The sequence below is a fragment of the Ursus arctos genome, unplaced genomic scaffold (genome assembly GCF_023065955.2).
Source record: "Ursus arctos isolate Adak ecotype North America unplaced genomic scaffold, UrsArc2.0 scaffold_3, whole genome shotgun sequence".
Classification (NCBI taxonomy): domain Eukaryota; kingdom Metazoa; phylum Chordata; class Mammalia; order Carnivora; family Ursidae; genus Ursus; species Ursus arctos.
The window spans coordinates 28942832-28967797 of NW_026622985.1; the positions used below are offsets into that span (position 1 = coordinate 28942832).

At 39.6% G+C, this 24966-nt stretch overlaps 1 protein-coding gene across 7 annotated transcripts in view; it reads right to left on the reverse strand.

Annotated features, from left to right (window-relative positions):
• Positions 1-24966, reverse strand: part of ELAPOR2 (endosome-lysosome associated apoptosis and autophagy regulator family member 2) — a 251430-nt gene that overhangs the window by 186144 nt on the left and 40320 nt on the right. For 3 of the 7 annotated variants that reach the window (XM_057304430.1, XM_057304427.1, XM_057304428.1), the window contains 2 exons: positions 23707-23841; positions 22015-22058 (listed from right to left, as the gene is read on the reverse strand). In XM_057304430.1, the coding sequence (XP_057160413.1) occupies positions 22015-22058; positions 23707-23782 (120 nt within the window). In that variant the 5' untranslated portion in view covers positions 23783-23841. Of the gene's footprint in view, positions 1-12071; positions 12106-17715; positions 17783-22014; positions 22059-23706; positions 23842-24966 lie in introns of all 7 variants that reach the window. The other 4 variants (XM_057304429.1, XM_057304431.1, XM_057304433.1 and 1 more) reach the window with 3 other exon arrangements.

Below are 24966 nucleotides of genomic sequence, written 5' to 3' on the forward strand. Positions count from 1 at the left end.
TACCAATGTTGTCAGTTCTTCACAGTCTGAAGGTGAGCAATCTATTTAGCTAGAAATTTGAAAAGAATTTTACTACATTATTACTTTCTTGGGAGTCAGCAAAAGAACTTCCATCAATCCTTTTCCAGAAATTGATGAGATACAAATTAGAAAGGAAGGGAAAGAGAGTGAGAGCATGAACGGTAGAGTGAGAGGTACACATATTTTTCTGTGATGCCAAATTAATACATTTCAATATTTTACCTCTCTTTCATCTTTTTTTTTCCGAGTTCAAGTAAGCAGTCTTTTATTTTACCTTATATTGCTTTATAAATTGTTCAAAATACCAACCATCTCTGGTTGACAATAAACAGATAAATTTATGTCACCATTATAATGTACAGCAACGAACCATGTCCAAAGACTTGGTTTCTAGTTCCAATTCTACAATTAGTCATGTGTCCTTCATTAAGTCATGCCCCTTCACTGGGCTTCAGTTTTCTTTTCTGTTAAAACAGGGATAATCATGCCTGCCTCACAGCATCCTCACAAGAATTAAATAGTAAACATTTTTTTTAAGTGCTAATGTGGTTCCCAACATATAACAGGCATTCAACAAATAGTAATTCCCTACTACCATCTTTGGGCTACTTGATTATTTGAATCATTTAAAAATAAGAATGGGGATGGGGGGACAAAATTTGACCTCAGAAGGCAAGCAGCTACTTAATTTGCGTTCATCTTATAATTACAAGGTCACCAAGACTGTTGAAAATATACTTGTGTCTGTTGCAGCAAAAAAGGAGGTCATAGTAATTTCTGACTTATGTTTTCTTTTCTTTAGCCATTAAGATCATCACATATTCCACAATCACTAGTTTACTGCCCCCCTTATTTTATATCACAGTCCTTGCCAATCTGATGACAATTATCGTGTCCTGTCATTTGTTTCCTGTTCATTTATACAGTTTTCTCATGACCCAGATCCCTAGTTCTGATCCCATCCTCCTTTAGGTTGCCACTGACTGCCTAACACATAATATCTTTCTTTATTTATGCTTAGGCAAAGAATTAGCCTGTTACTGGCATACCCAATTCCCTACACTGCTTCTGCCCACCCCCTTCTGTTGCTGCAGCTGTTGTACACGGAGGACTGTCTTCAATCACTACCAGGGATCTAGGCACCTAATATTTGAATCCAGAAAACATGCTATTTGATACACACACTATAATTTATACTTCCAGGGGTTAAATATGCCCCTAATTTAAAAAAAAAAACTAACCTGCAATGGAGCATTTGATTCAACCTATTACTAAATGATTTACATAAGGGCACCTGGGTGGCTCAGTCAGTTAAGTGTCTGCCTTCGGCTCAGGTCATAATCCCAGGGTCCTGGGATCAAGTCCTGCATCGGGCTCCAGCTCGGTGGGGAGTCTGTTCCCCCTCTACCTCTCCCCACTGCTTGTGCTCTCTCTCTCTCAAATAAGTAAAATCTTTAAAAAAAATAAATGATTAACTTAAAGAGAATGAGTCAAAAATGACTTCTTGCCTGAACCCATTCTCTATATCCATGGATGAAAACTTTTGACTCTCTTCCTATTTTCACGGTGTATAACACAATGATAAGCACCAAGCTGATCATCAATAAATACTGTTGACTGACAGATTCTTATTAAGGAATATGACAGAGACAATAGGAAGATGATATTTCCCATCCTTTGCATGTAGGTCAGACCATGTAACTAGTTTTAGCCAAAGAAATATAGGTGGTGATATACCTCACTTTCTGGCCTGACTCTTAAAACATCCCCTGAGGTCCTCAACACTCTGCTAGTCAGCTGCCCAAATGGAGGGTACCCACTGAAGGAGTCTGGGGGTCTTACTGAAAAGTAGAATCACCAGATGGAAGGACCCTAGGTCCCTGACTCAACATGGGGTGGGGGTGGAGAATCCCCAGGAGAGCCATCTGACCTACTTTGTTCTGTGACGTAAGAAATGAAACTTTTTTGTATTAAGCCACTGAAACTTGGAAATTGTTTGTTACAGCAGCTAACGTTAATTACCCTTGGCTAATAGCACAAATTACCTTACTACCTGACAGTTTACATGTCAAAATAAAACACAAAACATAGTTGAATGCTGTGAATACTCCTAAAAGTAATTTGCCAATTCAGGTAAAAGCAGTCTTTAGATTATTATGGTCCTAGACAAGACAATATCTGTGTGTTACAAACATCATACAGTTGTGATCTTCCTAAGTTTTAAATAGAAAAGGCATAAGAATACAAAAGTAATAGATAATTTGAGCACTATTTGGGTGATATCAAGCCAATATATTTTATCCTTATTAATCCCTAGTTTCTAGCATTCTGAAGCTCTTATAACAATAGTCAAGCCTAGAAGACTCTGATTATAATTTCTTCCACAATGTAGAAATAATACATCCTCTACCTTTAAGGCTGAGCTGTAAAAGATGCTTATGGGTTAGGGATGTGTGTGTTAGGAGACAATTCTCCACGAATCTTCACATTTCTTCACATCTTGTAAGTAGAGGCACTGACAGTCTTCTATCCAGGACTATCTTTTCTAGGATACTTTACAAAGAACAGCCTTGAAAGACAGAAATAGTATGTTCCTCTGCAGCACAGGATAGGTTTGTTTGCTGTCTAGTAAAATGAAAATAATGTCTCCCTCTGGTTCAAATTTTGGGCAGATTTGGGGTTTCCAATGCTTAGAGTTCCTCAGCTGTGACATAAATCCACTGTGTACATAGCACTCATCTAGAGCCATCAACATTGCTCCCATGGGACTTGGAGAAAGTGGAGAGTAGGCACTAATATAAAGTGCTTACTACCTCATGTGCCTTGAGTAATAAAGCCCCCAGTCTCCAACTCAGGAGACTTATGTCTTCTGCCAGACGCCATGAAACTATGGCAAGCTAACTGGCTAGCTGGAGAGCGGAGTAGAATCTCAGACTCCTCTCTGTTCTTGACAACATGATATAGGAGAAGTCCCCTACAGAAAAGAGGAGGACAAAAGAAAGCCCACACTTACTGTCCAGGGAGAGTACAGAAAATGAAATGACAAGGAAATAAAGAAAAAACACGAAATGACTATGCGTCTTCCTTTCCCTCTCAGGGTAGAATGCCTAGACAGAGTGGGGGAATGGAGACAGAGTAGAAATATCCAGATGGATGAGGGGGGATCCCAAGAATGTCAATTGGGAGTCAGGAGTGGCAAACGGCATGTTTCCACAGGATAGTGGATGCTGTGGTTTGGCCCCCAGTTCCTCCCTCCTCCAAGACTAATGCACTCATTTCCCTAGACGGTGACAATATTGATGTCTGAGAGTTCACAGCTAAATATTTCTCAGAAAACTGCTTTCAGCTGAAGAGAGCCCCACTGTCCAAGGGAATGCCCCCGGGGGTCAGGTGGGCACGGAGCAATTCTCATCCAGTGACTGGTCAATACAGGTCTAATACCGATCCACTACTGGTCAACAGAGGGTGCCTAGCCCCCTTACCTTAATTCAGGACACCTTGATGGTCTATTTCAGCTTCAAAGCTTCCCTACAGGATTGGCTGAGACTTTGTGGCATTCCCTCACACTTCCATCTGCTTTCATCATTCTTCCACCACTTCACCCAGCTGTAGATTCTGGGAGCCCTCCTCGACAAACTTCTCATGCAAATCTCCATCTCAGAGTGTGTCTCCTGGAAATCTTACCTGCAACACTTCAAAGACTTTATGCCCCTAGCTGGAGTGTCACATACACCCTCATCCAGCATGATGCAGAAGCAATAATGCTGCATTGGTGAAGGATGCCAAGTGAGCCTGAAGCAGCACTAACGTCTCCTACAGCCCCTCGACACAGGTGATGCAGGGCCCTAGTGGTTTCTGCATGCTCTGATAAAGCGACACAAATTCTGAGAGCTGGAGGACCAGCAAAATCTTGGGATAGCAAAGCCACAATATGTGGAGATTTCACCTCTAGAAATATATGTCTGGTTGCAGGATATAGGTCAGCATGTGTTCAAATGACCACACAGGCATTTCAGTAGATACTGGTCTAAGAAGAAAACCAGAATGACCACTCCACAGCAGAGACTAGCTAAAATCCACAGGCCCTTGTAGTCTCCCACGATCATGTGGTCATATAAACCTCATCGTGAAATACAACCAGATACCATTTTAGAAAGATAGAGAAGGAAGGAAAATCAATTTTACATCTAAGAATCTGAATCATTTAGAAAAGAATATTCAAACCAGAAGAAATTATATAATGGCAAATTTGAAGTTTATGTCTCACCCCTTCCTCCCCACCTTCTGCCATCAGAAGGTATAAGAAACTTGAAGGCTACATTCCCCTGGCACATTTCTGTTAGTAAATTTGAAGCCATTGGTAAATACAGGTCCATAGCAATTCCATAAAGAAAAATTCTAGTTTTTAAACTCTAATGCTGTCAATGATAGTATAGTTACAAAGAACTAGAACTTACATGGGTGATTTGAAAGTCCTCTGATCCAATAATATGAATTTTCAGTTGCCCAGATCAACAACTTACTGAGAATTGAGCTTTCCTTATCTTTGAATCCTCCCAGCGACTAGCATAGCATATGATGAACAAATATTTGAATATAATTTACTATCAGCTTTTGGGTTTGGGATTTTGGATCTTAAAACTCCATTCTGTGTCTTAAAGACTTAGAAGTCTTTTGATTTTCAAAACCTTTTGATAATGTAAAAATATCTGTAGGAGCATCGTTTTTTTAGCTCCTATTACAAAATACCTTATCAGGATTAGCTTAAGACAAGGAGTAAGAAAAGAGAGCAGAGTTCTGGGAGGGAAGAAACAGGACTCAGGGAGGGTAGTGGGGGGATAGACAGACAAATTCACTTGTGGGTTCATAATTTGTCTCAGGCCAGCCCGGAAAAGGGGCATGCAAGAATAGTAATTTTATCCCCAAAACATATTTTATACTGAGACAGCTGATGTAGTAAACTAGTATGATTGAGAAATAGCGACAGGAAAACAAAATTTCCCCAACAATTCTGTTCCATTTCAAACATTATCTACTCTTTTTTTTTTAATATTTTATTTATTTATTCGACAGAGATAGAGACAGCCAGCGAGAGAGGGAACACAAGCAGGGGGAGTGGGAGAGGAAGAAGCAGGCTCATAGCGGAAGAGCCTGATGTGGGGCTCGATCCCATAACACCAGGATCACGCCCTGAGCCGAAGGCAGACGCTTAACCGCTGTGCCACCCAGACACCCCCAGACATTATCTACTCTTTTGAGTGAACGTGTTTGTGGTAGGCAGAATAATGCAGCCACCAGAAAGATGTCCACGTTCTAGTCCCCAGAATCTGTGAACACGCTACCTCACATACCCCATGGGACTTTGAGCTGTAGTTAAGCTGTGATTAAATTAAGGATCTTGACTTGGGAGACTCCACCATGGATTATCCATAGTGGGCCCAATGTAATCATGAGGGACCTTAAATGTGGGGGGGAGCCCAGAGTGTCAGTGTCAGAGTAATGTGATGTGAGAAAGATGGGACAGGCCATTGCTGCTTTTGAAGATGGAATTGGAATGAAGTGGAAACTGAAAAAAGAAAGAAAACAGATGCTCCCCTAGGGCCTCCAGAAAAGAACACAGCCCTGTAGTCAGCCTGATTTCTGCCTAGTGAGAACCATTTTGGACTTCTGACCTCCAAAAATTACTAGCCAATAGATGTGTATTGCTTTAAGCCACTAAACTTGAGGTGATTTATTTCAGCAGCGATGGGACACTAATACAGTGTTCATTGAAGCAGAGGGAAGCAAAGCTGAAGGAAGAATCAAATCACTATTCAACCAGCATATTTGTTTAATCACTTGAGAAAAGGCATTGGAGTAGGTCTTCAGACTGACACAGTAGCCATTGTTCCTCCATCAGGAAGCATTCTCACATGGAGCATCTCTGGAAGACAAATCTGACCAAGAAGCCATGATGGAGTTCTACAGGGAAGACAGAAGCTAGACAAGGGCGTGTGTCATAGCAGCAATAAAATGGAGAAGGATCCTAGGGGCTTTTTATGTTTCTATTTCCCTGAGAGATTCTTTTAAATATGAATGGTGAAAAGGAACACAGCAGTAAATATTCAGGCTGGTGGAATAATGAAAACAATCAATCATCTCAAAACAACTTCATCTCCAGGATGACTTCAGTAATTTAGAAAATAATGGCCTGTCCTGGATGTGAGCGTGTTTCTTGACTTGTGGAAAATACATGCAATCTTATATCCCTCAAGAAAAAAAGAGGCAGGTGACAACTAATTATTTATTGACTAAATATTCTATAAATATTACATCTGAGGCTAAGCTAGAACAATCAGAAAATAATGAATGCATCCATTTATTTTTTGTATTTTTTTAGCATTTTTCAATGAATATTAATGCTCATAAGGAATGTAAATTAACAATTAACAATGGTTGCCTTTAAGTGGTTGGTCTACAGAGTTATATTGAAAGAGAGGTTTTTTTTTTTAATATAGTGAACGTTGGGGTGCATGGGTGGCTCAGTCGATTGGGCATCTGGCTCTTGGTGTTGGCTCAGGTCATGATCTCAGGGTCATGAAATCTAGCCCCACATCAGGATCCATGCTCCATGGGGAGTCTGCTTGAGATTCTCTCACTTTCCCTCTCCCTCTGCCCCTCCCCTGCTCTCTCTTTCTCTAAAATAAATAAATAAATCTTTAAAAAAAAAAAAAATATATATATAGTGAATGTTAGCAATTGTAAAAGTAAAGTTACCTCCTAATCATTAGAAGGCAACTTTGCATTGTACCAGTGACCTATAAATTTCTCTCTGGTAATTATGCTCTTTAAGATTCACCTGTGAAAAGGGAGACCCGAGCACCTGGGTGGCTCAGTTGGTTAAGCATCTGACTCTTGATCTCAGCTCAGGTCTTGATCTCAGGGTTGTGAGTTCAAGCCCCATGTTGGGCTCCACACTGGGTGTGGAGCCTACTTTTAAAAGGTAGGGAGGAGTCCCTGGGTGGTTCAGTCAGTTGAGCCTCTGACACTTGATTTCAGCTCAGAGTTGAGGAATCGAGCCCTGTGTCGGGCTCCATGCTCAGTATGGAGTCTGCTTGAGATTCTTTCTCTCCCTCTGCCCCTCTCCCTGGCTAATGCTCTCTCTCTCTCTTTCCCAAATAAATAAATAAAATCCTTAAATAAATTTATCAAATAAAATTTAAAAATTAAAAAAGGGGGAGACCAAGTAGCCCACCTTCTTTAGGAGACAGTCATTCTGTTAAGTCTTCTGGAAAAATTGCCCCATCTTTCCTAGTGACCAGAGAAATCATAGATTATTTAAATCGACAAATAATCTATAAACATGAAAACACAATATTATTAAATTTATGCTGACAAGAGGAAGAGTGATCACAGGAAACTTAAGCTCTATCTGCAGTGCTTTTATTTTTAGAGCATGGGTAAGCGAACTGTTTCCATCAAGGGCCAGATAGTAAACTTTTCAGGCTTTGTAGGTCATAAGATCTCCTACAACTGCTCAGTGCTGCCTTTGCAGCTGGATAGCAGTGTAAACGTGCATGCAACCGCTACTGTAACGGGCTGCCATGTTCGGTTTTGCATGTTATGAGATTGTCTCATTATTTTCTCCCTGTAAGTCATATGTGAAGAAGAGAACAAGTATGCACGAATATATACATGTTAAACCAAAGTGACCTTGAGTCTTGAACTATACAGGATTGATGGATTTGGACCTAATGAGGCTTAATGAAGGGGTCTCAGACTGGAAGTCACAAGATATGGGTTCTGGTTCTACTTCTGTTCCCAACAAACTCAAGTTTGAGGGGTCTCACTGTCTTTCTGTGTAAAGAGAGTCAAAGCATTCTGCTGCCGTTATCCCGAGCCTCCAGAGAACCGCCGCCACAGTCACGCAGTTTGTTAACAGATGCTGGAGCTCCTCTCACTAATGCATCTCTCAGCGCCTTAGTAAAGGAAGTCATCACTGGGCCCTCGCTAGTATTATAGTAAAGGGAGTGGAGCAGTGTGAGGCTGTCTATGATTGCTCTGCTCCAAAGTTTGCAACTCTCTAAACCTTTGGATTTCTTCCACAACATTACTCCCAGAAGCTCTGACATCTCAGCCTCATTGAATGTAGACAACCAATGAGCCCAAGTGTCAATCAATCAGCCAAGCAAACTGTTACAGCCACTTTCAGCTGCTTGAGCTCATACACTGAATCCAGACTCTCTGTGAACTCCTATCAATAAACTTAGCCTAACCCAATGTGATATTCCATCCATCTTAATCTAACAACCAGAAAACCCATTCCCACATGAATTCACCATGTTTCTGCCAATATGTAGCAACAAAATTTCGTAATTATTTTAAACATAACTATACCCTCCTGACTCATATCTTGTACTTGTTCTGACTCAAGTTATAGAAGCCCTGAGAGGTCGTGTTGGTAGGTGTTGACAAGGTGAGGCAGGAGGAGCTGATTTTGCTGGCAAGGGAGTCTCAGAAACACTCAAGGGTTCAAGACTCTCAGCTTTGAATTTATACGGATACCCCATTCCAGGTCTCGCTCCTTCCCAATCTTTCCAGTAAGAAGTTGGCAGGTTATAAATCCAACTGGTATTGTAATTCTGCAACCTACCCAATTAAATTATGGACTAATCTGCAGCAAATTCAGCTCAGTGGCTACAGAATACAAGAGATTCTTTTGGGGCTGCTATAGAAATTCTGATTATCCAACAGTGTCTTTAGTTGAAAGTTTAAAGGCCTGAAGTTTGTCATTTTTCTCTCAGTCAACTCACCAGTGCAATCAAAGGCAGTTACCCTACCTTCTAGTGTTTGCAGTTTTCATTCCTACCAAAACAAAACAAAACAAAACAAAAAAGTATGACAGCTACTTGGTCTCCAAGGCATTTGCTTCAACAAACACTTCATCACAATCAACTACAAGAGACCATTTACTTAATCATGATACCAATGCATGTCATGGATTATTAGTGACTCTTTTCTTTTCCTTTTTTTTTTTTTTGCCAAGGAGTTAAGCAGTATGTATTTAAGCCCAAGAACATAACTGAACCAATTCCAGAATTCTATCTTTTAGGAGATGTTTCCTGGGACCATTCCTATTATTACATATTAGGGTCTAGGGAGGAAGGAAATTAAATATAAGGAATTGGTTACACAGGTGTTTGCTGGCTGAAAGAGCACAATAGAAACACTGAGGTAATGCAGCGATGCTAAATGCAGCTACCAGCCCTTAGGCCAGGGTAATACAAAGAGTTTAGATTATCAGAGCCTAGAACCTCAAAGGAGGGAGACCTCGTTGCTCCAAGTACCTCTGAGGAGACACACAAGCAAAGTACTACAAGAAGCTGGAGACCAGAACAAAATGCTGATGTAGGAGCCTTACTAATAGGAATAACAAGCAAGCAGGATGAAAATCCCTTCTCTTCTCCTCCTGACTCCCAATTCCTTGGTAGGGCCTGCTACTTGAGGAGGCTAACAGGCAAAGAATTCTGGGCAATGTAGTTTGCAAAGTCCCAGCTACATCATCACAGAGCCACACAGAGAAGGCTAAATTTAGAGTGAAATAATAATAGCTCAGTCACTGGTACTCTGCCATGTCCCAAGGGAGGACTCCTATTAACCCACTCAGAAGACCGACGTATTCAAAGCCAAATGCCAACGTAGTATTATACAATAAAAAATAATTGCCACAAAACCAGAATGCCAAAAGTCAATGGGATCAGCACATTTTCTCCCTGGAGGCAGACTTCCATGGGGCTAAACAAAGAGTTTTGACCCTCTGTTCCAATTCAGCCTTTACACTTTGAGCTTTAGATATGTGGAAATATTCCCAGCTTCCATGACTCTGATGACAAATTTCTAATTTATCTTCTCATTCATAATTAGTCCGTCTAAACACCACCTGAGCCTTTGCTCTCCAAAATCAGGAAAACGAAGTCTACTACTTTTTCAGTTCTTCAGGTTCCCTGGAAATGTCTCCTTGTATTTAACAGGGAAAAAAAAATGATTTTCCCCAAATTATGTGGCCTGACTAATCAGGACTCTTTCTGGCTACAAAGTACAAAAAACTCAGATTGGCTTAGGTAAAAAATAAAAAAGTGGAGTTCATTAGCTCAGGCCAATCAGTCAGTATGTGTGTCCTAGGTACACCTGTATTGAGTTCTTCATGAGTGCAGAGATACAGTGACAAACGCTTCCTCATCGTTCTGGTCTGTTCTGGACCTCGGGTGCCTGCCGTTGGTGCTTATTAGTCTGGCTGTGACCTTACAAAAAGGCTCTACCTTCTTCTCTGCTCCAGTCACCTCGTCTTCCACCTACGCTCAGGTTTCTGGTTGTGTAAAATACAACATAAATTAAAAGAGGACTGGGGCATCTGGGTGACTCAGTCAGTTAAGCATCTGCGTTCGGCTCTCTCTCAAATAAATATATAAAATCTTAAAAAAAAAAAAAAAAAGGACGACTGACTGATAAACTGGAGAAAACTTAGCAATATATATAACATTAACTAGGAGTTAATATCCAGATAATATCCTTAATATGAGAGCTCTTTAAATAAAACACTTTGAAAGAGATGAACAACCCAAGCGAATACATAAAGGATGTGAATTGGCAATTCACAAAATAAGTGAAATATTCAAGACATCAAATTATATCCAGGAGAAAAAGGTATCCATAAACCAATGGGGAAAGCAAAATTTTGTCAATTTAACAATGAGTATCCAATCATAAAATCTGTGCATTTTTTGGTCCACTTCTAATCATTTACCCTGAGGAAATCATTAGACAAGTGTACATGTATAAAGGTCTTGATTGTGATGCTTCATATAGCAGATATAAGTTTAGTGTTAAGAACACTATGAACATAGTATTACTAATTTTTTTTTCATTTCTTTTGCCCCATGCTCCAATATGCTTAGCATGAAGCTCTTGTTGATCCTGTTGCTATTTAAACTTTTGATATTTTTTGGCATTGATATTTTGCATTAGTTTCAATTTTTAAAAATACTGCATTCAGATATGATTTATCTTCATTAGTAAGGGCCTTCTTGTGTGTGTGGTGCCCTTTAAACGCGCTGAGGCAAGTGCTTCATTTGCTTCACCCTTTTCCCAGCTTTGTTTAAGAGAAATGGAGATTAATTTTACCCATGTGTATTAGTTTGCTAGGGCTACCGCTACCAACTGGATGGCTTAAAAGAAATTTATTGTATCACAGATCCAGAATCTAGAAGCCCAAGATGGGGCACCTGGGTGGCTCAGTAGGGTAAGCATCTGCCTTCGGCTCAGGTCAAGATCTCAGGGTCCTGGGACTGAGCCCCACATTGGGCTCCCTACTCAGCGGGGAGTCTGCTTCTCCCTCTCCCTCTGCCCCTTCCCCCTGCTCATGCTCTCTCTCTCTCTCAGATAAATAAAATCTTTAAAAATTTTTTGAAGAAAAAGAAAAAAATAGAAGTTCAAGATGAAGATGTTAGCAAGCTTGGTTCCTTCTGGGGACTGTGCTACAGAAGGTGTTCCGTGCCTGTCTCCCAGCTTCTGGAGACTTGCTGGAAATCTTTGGTGATCCTTACTTAGAAGATATATGAACTTGATCTCTGCTTTCATGTTTACATGGTGTTCTCCGTGTGTGTGTGTGTGTGTGTGTGTGTGTGTGTGTCCAAATTTCCCCTTTTTATAAAGACACTGATCATCTTGGATTAAAGGCCCACCCTACTTCAGTATGACCTCATCTTGACTAATTCCATCTGCAATCACCCAATTTCCAAATAAGTTACCTTCTGAGGTACTGAGGGTTAGGACTGCAGCATATGAATTTGGGGGTGGAGGTGGGAAACACAGTTAAACCTATAACACCATGTTTAGTAAATCTTCTTTTTGCTTTAGTCTAATATTCCAGAATTTTTGCTCTGCATTCAGTAATGATCAAGATTGACTTATAGCCTCTGGCTTCCTTTTGACTGCGATTAATTCTATACCTACCCAGAAGCAAGTATCTTATAGGCTAAAAGATGTGCAGCACCTCAGGATTGCCTACTCACCAGTCCATTATTGCTGATTCTTACAGCTCAGGCTCTGGAACACAAAGAATCAAAGAAGAGTTGAAAAGCCAGTGAGCAACATGAACCCTAGGAGATACGGGAACCCTAGGAGATATGGCCTACCCCCACGCCATCTCCAGTCACACACTCATCGTCCGCTCCCTATCCCTCATCTACAGTTCTTTAGAAGAGAAGGGAAGCATTGTGATTTGCATTTGCACTTCTACCTACATCATTAAAATAAGAGCGAGCAGCCTTAGTTGAGTGTCTTTACAGACAGGATTTAATTTAATCATCATGACAGCTTTAGGAAGTAATACAAATGTAGAAATGAGACTTGGAGTTCACACAAAGTAAGTGGCAGATCCAGGATTTACACCAAGATCTCCTCCATCAGAGCCCTGAGACAAGGAGCTCTATTGACGGATACAGACCTTTGACCTAATTCTAAGGTTCTGTCAAGCCACAGTAAAGCCATTAACAAAAGAAGACCCTCCCAACAAACCTCACTTCCGCCCTTTTCTGCTGCTCATGGAGAACGGCCATGTGCTAACCTCCCACCTTCTTCCAACCACCTGGAGCAGAGATTTGGAGCTCTTTGTAGCCACACTTCCACTGAGTCAGTAACCGTCTAACAGAGATACTGTAACATACATCTCTTAGTAGGAAACTGGTACAGTATACACTCCACAGCTAATGCAAACATAGTTTTCTTAACGGTGAGAGACAGTGGAGCTCTGGCCATAATCTCACTCCAACTATGTTAGAGTGCTGTGGGGATTCATTGTGAGCCAACAATTATTGTGGAGTTCCTCAACCGTGTTTGTGCAGAGTCTATAATCTATAGGCTTCTCTTCTTTTTCCTCATCGAGATCTTTGCACAGATGGTTGTTCATAAGGAGAGTTTGCAAGGATGGTATATAAATGAGCAGAACTCACAACTGCTTTTCACCCTGATATAATTTAATGTTTTAATGATGCCATTTAATGATGTGCAACAGATAGCAGAACTTGTGTCTCTACAACTCATGATAATTAATTCAAGGGGTAAACAACTAGAATGTTAACTAATGTTGTCCCAAGGCCAAGCAAAAGGGGAAAAGAGGAATGGGAGAAAGAAATACAAAGCTTGAGAGATCTCAAACCATGCTCTGGTATCGTTCCCTTTTTGAGGGGATATGAGGAAAGACATGGCAACAAAATTAAGAAGGAATAACAAACAGCTTATCTCCTTGTTATTTGTTTTTTTTATTGCCATCTTTTCATAGCAACATGAAATTAGAAATGGTGGCTCACAGGAAAAATTGGTCTACGTATTAAAGGATATTCCATGCATACTCAATTATCTGTGCCACACTGCATTGTATTAAGCTTTGACATCATTGAAGTCTTAATGCTGTCATCCTCCAAATCATTGTTTGCACATTCCCTAGAAAGCATCATTCCAGAATTTTCAGGAAGGGAGAATGAAATGTCCACTCTTAAAGTTGTCTTCTTTCCCATCATTGTTGGCTCCTTACAGTTTTACATTGCCTACTCTCTCCTTCCATTATGCCACCGTCTCTTAAACTAGTTTCAGCCAAAGCATGAGAATTCTATGACACAAACTGAGATCACTTTGCCACTGTCTGCCGTGATTTCCCAGTGCCTGTCATACACTTTGATTCTTACCTTCCAGAGATACATGATGTGTTATTGAAATCTTGTAGTGAAAAATAATTTTGGAATCATTTTGAAGCTTTGAAATACACCATGCAACCAAAAATTAAATATAAAAATATGTCTTTGAAGTTAAAATTTACTCCAATAGAGAAGACATCTGTTCATTTTGAACTGTGCTCATCTCTGCTTATTATTTTATCTCTGATGGGCTATCTACAACCGCACTGAAGAAATAAACATTTATACTTGGAAGAGTAGATCCATCCTTGGACTATATTCTCTCAGCTCTCCTTGTTACTTACAAAGAGGGCTATGTAACTCAATCTACTCCTGTTTCCTGTAATCTTCACCTCTTTACTCCTTCCCTGCTAGCATAAAACAGGCGTGACTATCTATATCCAAGGTGGAATCTATTCAATAAGAAAGTACAAGTGTACCTAGCTTAAAAAAAAAAAACTTGATAAAATAAAATGGAGACTTATATGAAACAAAATAATGCACTACAGAGCTTTAATTATAATTCAACTACTTACAAAATAACATCTACACGCAATTTTTCAGTTATCATTTGAAGGAATATATCTATAATTATGGGAGCAAGGTCCTGGACTGTCAGATCCTACCACTGCCCCATGAGCAGCAAGCAAAGTAATTAGTGACCTACAAATCATTAACGTTAATAATAGTTTCTTTAGAAAAAAAATTCGATTCATTCCTCCTATTTGGAAGGGAAATCACTACATTATCACTTAATAAGTGTCATCTTTTAAAAATTACAATTATCTTGGTGAAAGAACAGCAATTTTCCCAAATAGAAAACGAACAAATGCCTACAGTCATACTAACACGACCGGCCCTTTTTCCCTAAGTATCAGATCCTTCCAGAGTCTTCTGGAATACAACATGAACAAGACTCTGGCAGGGAGAGCCTTTGGAACTATTATGCAATTCAGCCTACTGAATGGGAATCATGTATCAGCATGATGGGAATATGTAACAAGATGCTCAAAACCAGCTCAAATGTATACATTCTTGCAAAGTTCATATATGAGTTAAGAACCTGTCCACATTTCATTACATTCTTAAAGTTCACTACCATACTAATTACCATTACCACCTGCCATACTAAGCACTAGGATATAAGAAGCTGGGGTGGAGAAAGGGGGATCTCACAAAGTGGTTTCCATCTGGTTGGGGAATGGGAGGTCTCAGTCAGTGACTTCATCTTCTTTCTGAGGTGTTCTAGTATCTCATGGAGTCTTAGCCCTTAGCACAAGAAAAAGGCCCCAGATAGATAAGAATACTCCTGACATCACATCACCAGGTATGTTACTTAGATTATATGTGGCTTCCCAAGATTTTGTTTTAAAAAAATCAAAATTACATAAAAAGTACAGAAAGACAAAATAAAGAGGAACACAGGCCAAGGTGGGTTCAAAATAGCCCCTATCTTCAGACTTCTGTGGCTTAAACTGAGTTCTAGCACTTCTACTTAGAAAACCTCTCTTTTTAGACTCAATCCAGATATAGAAGAGAAAATACATCTGCCATTCTACCCACCTTATGCCAAACCCTTTCTTCTCCCTGAGGAAAGAGGAATTGCTAACCAGATTGATAAGGCTCAAAATATTCATTTGGCCACACTTAAAAGTATGAGAATTCACTGTGCATTTAAAGTGCTTAAGATGCATACAGATTCTCTCTTGGCTTGCTTTCTTCTTGGCGCTGGGTGTGTAAATAGACTTGGAATTGCCATTCAGAAAGGGCAGGTCCTGCCATGTCTTGGAGAGCCGGTCATTACTTCTCAATACCATAACTTGTGGCTGCCCAGAGGGTGGTGATATGACAAGACACAGACTAGGGTTGGGAACAGCATGTGGGAGGCCCTGCTTAGCTTACAGAAATGTCTTTAAAAGAAACACAGATAAACTGGAGTGTGTCCAGAGGTACAAAAGTAACCGTTTGAGGAACACTCATCCAAGATATGTGGATCAGATAAACAGTCCTGGGCCACCTACGTTTCCCCTTCTCATCATCTCTTGGTGCAAGATGAATTGGAATGCAGAGAAGCAGCCACAGCGTGAGGCAGGAGGTGGTTCTGCTAGCTAGTCGGACCTGAGTCTTACCTATGAACACTCAGCGTGACAGCATCTTATTCTCAACCACGCAGCGCAGCTGGAGGAACCACCTCTCCCTCCCTGCCTTGCACCATCCCCGAGCTAGCCCTTTTAGCAACTTTTCACCACCAAAACTGCCTGTGTTCCTCATGACCTGATAGCACTAGATTAACAGGACTGGTGGAGCAGAGAAGGGGACATACAATATGATCTGCTCGAGGCCCTGTCCCCGCCACTCCACCCCCAGGAACTGCCCACTTACTAGAATTAATTAGAAAAAGTACAATCAATAATGCATTAGCCAGCCTTTTGAAATTTCTCATGGGTCAGCAGGCATGGGCCCTGTTGAGTTTTACACTTGAGAAGTTAACCGACTCTTGCTATTATTTCAAAAGTCAGAGTAATAAGGGAAATACTTCTTTCTTTTCCAGGAAATTCATTTAAAAATTGGCATCTCTCATAGAATAAAATTACTTACAGTAAGTCTGAAGCTAAAGTAAAAAGAACAATGTTTTCTAAGAATCATATTGATTTTTGAAAATTCTCAGGTATCAATGTTAATTAATAATATCTCCACCCCAACCAGCAATAACAGTCACATAATATGGTGATTCTGACAAAATGATGTTCAAATATGTATGCACCTGAAATATTAAAAATTTTAAAGTAAGAGAGAAAGAAAGGTACTCCAAGACACCATGATTGTATTCATTGCTGCACTTTTGAAATGGCAAACTCCTGGAATCCAAAGCAAAATATCCATCAGTAGGTGACTTGATAAATGAATTACAGTACATCCACAAAATAGTATTACATTCGGTCCTTTGCTTTCTTATTTTTAGCTAAATTTTATATCCTAAAGATCTTTAAGCCATAAAAAAATACTAGTTAATCTATGTCTTTCTAGGAAAATCTCAAAGATAATCAATTTTGTTTTTAAAGATAGCATGATTCTATTGGTGTAAATTTCTCTGTGTGTTTGTACGTGTGTGTGTGTGTGTGTGTGTGTGTGTGTGCGCGTCTATGTCTGTTTGTGTGTCCTCAGGAAGGTATATTCATTCATTCATTCAACAAATATGTATTATGCCCTCTTATGGGCCAGGCACTGTTCTTTCCTAGGTATTATAGGAACATAGATGAAAAAGACAAAGTCCTTATTCTCATGGAATTTACTCATGTGTGGAGGAGAAATATAATGAACAATTAAACAGATAGATACTTTTGGAAAGCGACCAACCCCACTAAGAAAGTAAACCACACTAAGGGACACATTGTATAAATAGGCTGAGGAAAGACCTGAAAGCCAGACTTGATCTTTCAAGCGAAGAATCCATCCAATGCAAGACACTCAGCACCAAGCCAGGGAGGTAACATGGGCTAAAGGAAATGGTGGAAAAAAGTTAAAGAAGCAGGCAGGGCCAGGTCATGGAGTCTTTTAGATCATGTGAAAGACTTTACATGTTATTCTGTTTGGAGTGGGAAACTAATGAAGCTAAGGTTAGAGAGACAGAGGAGGTGAGACGAAATGACTTACATATCTTAAAAAGAACACAAACATTCCCCCATGCCAGTCCCCAGGATGAATTAGAAACATCTAATATTGAAAGAGAAACTCTTTCTTCCTTGTTTTATTTTTTTAACTATGTGCATATAATATTTGAAATTTTGATGAAAAAATGGGCTATGAATATAAGGTGGCAAACTACCGCTGAGAAGATTTGTTTCTTGATTTAACGTGTAATACTTTTTTTAAGCATACCTGGAATGTCATCAGTCCTCACCGAAACGGGCAAGAACAATGTCATATTAACATAAACTATGATCTTCAAGCTTCTAAACTCCCCACCAAATCAGGCAGAAATTACCTTTTAAAATTCCTCTCCATCTTCCAGCCCGATCCAGCTTAACCTCTGGGAACCCCGGCTTGGGACTCTATAAAGAGAGCAATGATATCTACCTCAGGTATAATGGGTTAATGCAGGGAGAGCTGAAACTTGAGTACATATTGGAGTACTACCCGGAGAGTTAATAAGGGATACAAGACTTAAGCACGTGCGCCGTATGCAAAGTTCCCAGGTGATTCTGACCCACCAAGTTAATACATTTGGCCAATCTAGTGCAATTCCTGGCTATGCAAGCCCTAATAAGAAAGGGTTTGCTCCCCACCTTTCCCTCTTTTGCCTGAACTACAGACTAGCTGGCTTCCTTCCTATGATCCTGCTCACCAACTCTTAAATTAACAAAATGAAAACTGACCAAGATAAAATATAAAATCCTGCATAAACAAAAAGTCACTTGTGTAAATATTAAATAATATGTGTCATATGATTGTAGTCAGTTTTTACAGCCATTTTAAGAATTTGCACATGCATGAGACGGGTGGGAATCACATGAGACCCAGCCCCCTCGGTGAGGGGCAGTTGATGGTACTGGATCCACTCCAGTAGGAACAATAAGGCACTTGTGGCCAGATTCACCATGCCATTGGCAGTGTCTTCCAATACCACTGGCTGACCCAGTCTCCCCAGAAGAAAGCACCAAGCACTGGCACGGCAGCTGTTCTCTCTCTATAACAGAGCCACCACAGTTCCTGTGTCCCTCCCAGACAAGAAGGGACCCACTGAGGCTCCGTTCTTCCCACCACCTCAGAGCAGAAAAAAAGCCCCAGTGGAGAGGCCAAATAAACACTACTCACACATTTGGAGAAGGTTACATATTCAAAGAGATGAAACACAAAAAAGAAACCAGCAGATAAATTCCTTGCCCTTCTGGGTTATCCCCTCCCCCTCATCTATGTGCCTAACACTATCCCCAACTTTACTCCTCATATCGCATTGATGTTTCCATCAATCAGCCTCTAAAGCCATCCTCAAGCACCCCAAAGTCACACCAACTAGAAGTGAGCTGTTAAAAAGCAATAACTGACCTCACCTGTGGTCATGAAATATAACAGACAAGGAGGATCCCCTACTCCCACCCCAGCAAGCACCAGAGGCTGCGGAATGAAACAACAGAGACCTACCAGAAAACAGAAGGGTCTGATAGACTGGCAGTGACTTCTTTGACATCGCACAGAGTTCTTGCTACTCCCACCCATTAGGATTTGATATTTGCTGTGGACCGGTGACAGCGGGACGTTTTTATGCTTTTTGGGTTGTTTTTTTTTTTTTTTTTTTTACTGTCTCTCTCCAAACGGAAGCTTATATTGCAGTTTTTCCTGGTACTTCTTAATTACCACAAATGATTATGTTGAGAACCAATAACTTGTATTTTAGTCTGTATGTCACGAGCCCAGGGAAACACCAGGAGACCTGATGGAGTGGAGTGAACATCACCTAGAAATCTGGACTTGGAGAAAGAGGGGGAGGTTATATAAATGGAAAGAAAAATGTGATGTTGGGTACCAAAGAGGTGGACTATGAAAATTCACATTTGCCAACATGATAACTATACTTCCAGCTCCTGAATCCCTGCTTGCAATAACTGCTATAACATTGAAACTGTATACCAGTCTGGCAGGTATAAGGCAGTACGTCAATGTTAATTTAGTTTGCATTTCTATGACTACTATTGCATTAGAGCATCTTTTAATATATTTATCAGCTGTTTGGATTTGCCCTTGTGAACTGCAGATTTATCTCCTTCATCTATTTCTCTATTGTCTTTTTTGTCAAATTGTAAAAGCTGAGTATTATAGTTATTAATCCTTACTTAATCCATCATCTGCTTTGCAGAAATTTGCTCCAAATCTAATGACTGTCTGCAGGCATTGCTTATAGTTTATTTTGCATACAAGACTTTTAATATTTATGTTCTCAGATATGTAATTTTTAATCTAGGATTTTAATCTAGGATTCATTTAATCTAGGATTCTAATCTAGGATTTATTATTATTATTATTATTATTATTATTATTATTAAGCTCTCTCTCTCTCCCTAGATTGTATGCTACCTCCTAAATTCCTTCCTAAAATTCTTAACATTTTAATTTTTATATTTAAGTATTTGAACAGGAAATGATTTTTATATATACAAAATGTAGGGATCTAATTTTACACTCCTATAGGTGGGCAATCAGTTTTACCAGCACCAACTGTTAAATAAATCTTTTCTCCCAGAATTAAAATAATCTTGTCATATGTTACATTTTAATGTTTCCTGCTCTGTATCTGGATGACCAATTTGTCTACTCCTATGCCAGTTCCATATATTACTTGAATTTTAGTGGTTATAGACGATGTTCTGATATATGGGATGCCCCGGTCACTATTCTTTTAGATAAATTTCTGTCTATTTTTAAGATTTTTTTCTTTGTCTTCCAATTGAACTCTAAGGTCAGTGTGTCCAGTTCCACAAAACAAATCCAAGTTGGTATTCTAACTGTAATTATATGAAATATATAAATTGATTTGGGAATAATTAGCTCTTTACAATTAAATCTTCTCATCCAAGAACATGGTATGCCTCTCAATTTGTTCAGACCTTGATTTTATGTTGAAATTGCTATAGTTTTCCTCACATAGAGCCTTCATTCGTTTTGCCAATTTTTTGGTAAATTGATTGTGTAATGTCATCATAGAGACAGACTATCTTTCTCACCTCATGAAACTTGCTTTGACCAAAACAGGCAGGCAAAAGTGAGAAAATGGTAGCTCCAAGCCTAGGCCTCAATATGCCTTGCATGTTTCTTTGTGTTCTCTTTTATTGTTGCCATAGCAATGAAAAGAGCTTCCTCTATAGACATTGATCCTTCAACCTAAAGGCAGATCTTAGAGCAGCGCCACTCAGCCAAGCCCAGTCAAGAGTATTGGGTGAAATTACCTATCAACATGGACCATTGAAGGGTCCTATTTGCCATTCCCACTGTGTTCTTGTGAGGAAAGCAACCCCCTGCCATCTCTGCTGTAACTTATATCACGTACATCAAGAACAACCAACCCTACCACTTAGAGCACAGCAGATTGGACTGGATGTTCTCATCCATGCTAAAAGCAGACATGGTGAGCGCAACATTAGGAAGAGCGAATCCTCTGAGAAACTTGCAGTGAAACTCTGCCCAATTGGGATGCTCTGCATCAGATGGTAACATATCAACGCACTCTGAAATAATATGCACACAAAAGTGGGTCTCACATGCACTGTATGATAAACAATTGCTCCTCATCTCCCCGTAGCTGGCTCACAGTCCAATCTGGGAAGTGCTGGCTACTAGACTCTTTGGGTTTGGCCTGTGAATGTCAACAAATCTCTACACTCTAACTTTTTCTTTTCCAACAAAAAAATAATAACTGGTATATTTTAGTATTTATCATAAACAATACAAATAATACCAAAGAAATCTGCTATTTTATAACACTTATACATCTTATTTTGTATAGTTCTAATTAATCTATTATTGTTCCCCTTTTACAGGTGAGGAAACTGAGATTTAGAGAGATAAAATAACTAGTTCGGTGACATACAGCTTGGAGGTAGAGGAACTGGGATAGAAATCCAGACCTGTCTGGCTAAGGGTGGTCTTCTACGCTTCCCTTAGCAGTGGTTCTCAATGTGTGGTCCCCAGACCAGCAGCATCAGTATCCCCCGGGCACTTGTTAGAAATGCACATTCCTGGGTTCCACCCAGACCTACTGAATCAGAAGCTCTGAGAATGGAGTCCAGGAATCTGTGTTTTAACTAAGCCCTCTTCACCAGGATTCCAATGCCTGCTTAAGTTTGAGAACCACTGCTCTATACCATACCACTTCCATAAAATGATTTTAAAGGAAAGAAAGAATTCTGTGAGCGGAAGTGATCCAACAGACTTCCTGAAGAAGACATACTGTAAGCTGAACTTCAGAGGATGGAAGAATAGAAGTGGGTGTAAAAAGGAGACGGGAAAAGCTAAGCCTACTCTTACCAGATGATCCTGCAACTGCACTCCAAATGAGTTGGAAATTTATGTCCACACAAAAACTGGCACACGGATATGTATAACAGCTTTACTCATGATGGCCAAAATGTGGAAGCTACCAAGATGTCCTTCAGTAGGTGAATGGATCAGACAACGGAATACTGTCCGGCGCTAAAAAGAAATGAGCTATCAAGCCGTGAAAAGTCATAAGGGAAGCTGAAATGCACACTACTAAGCAAAAGAAGCCAATTTAAAAAAGATGTTTACTTACAGTTTTATGACTCCAACCATATGACATTCTGGACGTGGGCAAAACTGTGGAGACAGTAAAAAGATCAGTGGTTGGGGGTATGGGGGCGAAAGCAGGCATTTTTAGTATTTAGTGAAATTCCTCTGTATGCCACTATGGTGACAGATACCTATCATTACACAATTGTCCAAACCTATAGAATGTACAACACCAAGAGTGAATCCTAATGTAAACTATGGACTTCAGATGGTTATGATGTGTCAATGGAGGTTCATCATTTATAACAACATATCACTCTGTTGGGGAGATACTGATAATGGGAGAAATTATGTGTGTATGAAGGCAGGGGTATACGAGAAATTTCTGTACCTTCCTCTTAATTTTGCTAATGAACCTAAAACTGCTCTAAAAAATTAGTCTTAAATAAATTACTTAAAATACTAAGTACCAAAAGCACTTCTCTTAGAAAAGTTCAAAGTCAAAAGAGTGATTATTTGGATGGAAAGGACAACACCAGCTTGCATAGAGGAGATAATCATTAAAAGAGGCCATAAAGAGTTTGGAATTTGAACAAAGAGAAAGGAAAGTACTATTTAGGTAGGGTTTCTCAACATTGGCAATAGAAATGTTTTGGGAGAGAGAATTATTTGTCTTGGAGGGGCTGTCCTGTGCATTGTAGCAGCCTCCCTAACCTCCACCCACTAGATGCCAGTAGTCCCCTCCAGCTGTGACAACCGAAAAGTCCCCAGACATTGCCAAACGTGAGGGGAGGAGGGAAAAGACAAGATTGCCCCTGGTTAAGGACCAGTTAAACAACCAAGTGAAGGGAAAGGCATGCAGACAAATAGCGTAAGGAGAGAGAATGGTTTGGTTGAAATACGGTGTTGTAACAAATATTCATTATGAAAGGTGGAGCTGAAAAGTAATAAAGTAATGAAAGATGGGGTTAGAAAAGTCTTCTGGGACCACAGGTCTCCAGACTTTTTTTTTTTTTAAGATCTTATTTATTTATTTGACAGAGAGACAGAAAGCCAGCAAGAGAGGGAACACAAGCAGGGGGAGTGGGCGAGGAAGAAGCAGGTTCCCAGCAGAGCAGGGAGCCCGATACGGAGCTCAATTTCCAGGACCCTGGGATCAGGCCCTGAGACAAAGGCAGATGCTTAATGACTGAACCACCCAGGCCCCCCAAGTCTTCAGACATTTGGTTTAAAAGTTTGAGGTATATTCTGTGAACAAAGAGGAACTACTGAAAGTCTTTGATCTGGGAGTAACAGGTTTAGAGCACTAAGATTTTCAGATGAGGTTGCTTGGAAGGGATTAAAAAGACTGGTTAATGTCCTTCTTTGGTGAGAGAATTTTTAAAAATTGTTACCTAGTTACACCATTTATACTAAATATTTTCTTCATCAACTAAAAGGTAGTGAATGGTTTTTGGTCAAAAGTTTATATATGTGCAATATATTTCATAATAAAATCTTCTCCTTAGGGGCACCGGGGAGGCTCAGTCAGTTAAGCACCGCACTTTTGATTTCTTCTCAGGTCATGATCTTGATGTTGTGAGATCAAGCCCCCCTAGAAGGGCTCTGTGTTTAGCAGGGAGTCTGCTTAAGATTCTCTTTGTCCCTCCCCTACCCTGCCCCTCCCTCAGCTTGTGTGTACACTTTCTAAAAGAAATAAATAAACTTTAAAAAAAAAAATCTTCTTCTGGGGTACCTGGATGGCTCAGTTGGTTAAGCGTTTGCCTTTGGCTCAGGTCATGATCCCAGAGTCCTGGGATCGAGCCCCGCATCAGGCTTCCTGCTCAGCAGGGAGTCTGCTTCTTCTCCTTCTGCCTGCTGCTCTCTTTATCTGTCAAATAAATAAATAAAATCTTTTTTTAAAAAAATCTTCTTAAAAAGCCCATTTGAAAAAAAGAAAGATGGCACTGTTTCAAGCCATTTACTCCTGTTTTATCTATCATACCATGAGCTCTGAAGGAAGTGACAATTCTCAGCTGAGAACTGGCACATATGGATACCCAATACATTTTGTTCAATGAATAAAATATTTGACAAAGGATAATGAAATATATCTTTTATTTTAGGATTTAAGAGAAATTGATTTTTGCACTCCTGCATTACCTATGTACAGTGATTACATTTCAGGGTTTGTTTTTGTTTTTGTCTTTAGAAGCAATCTCTGGACTCAGACCCCTCTGGACAAAATGTTCATGCCCTTGTTTCCCAGGGCTCTCAACATATATGCCATGTGCTCCTGTAGCACTGTGATAATAATTTGGTCAATAATGCTCAGTTAGCTTTAGCAACAAGTAGATTATTTCCTGTACAGATGAAAGAGGATGCTCCAAATTTTGTCTTGTTAAACTGAAAATTTTCAAAAATTAGGGAAAATCAAATCATATGAAAACCAAAAATAATACATTTTGTAGAATATAACATAACTTATGAAAATCTGAAGTGGACACAAATTCAACAAGCAGAAGGTTAAAGTGGCATCCCATTATAATCACACAATGCTTAACTAAAATATTAAGGTTGTTAATTCTCTTCTATTAGAGATAGTCCTATTAGTGCAGGTCATAGAAAAAAATGGAATGTATATATTTTCCATGGCAGTAATTCCCTTGCTGTGATTTTGATCAGTGCATCTTTAGTTATGCATTAATACATAAATAATAATACAATTTTGAATTTACAGAGTTCTCCCAGAATCACATGGCCTGAGAAATTATACCCAAAGTGACCTTGAGTGATAAAGATTTTCCTTTATCACAAAATGTCCTCCAACTCCCAAGAGTAACTGGGAAATAAGAAGCAACAAACAAATAAGAGGCAGACAGGCACATGAATCAAACATAAATATGAAGTCTTAAATACTTTGCATACTTTTTTGAAAGACAGTAGAGACTTCTTTAGGAAGACAGCTATTTTTATTAATATATAAATGTACATTATAACGTCCTGCAGGATATTT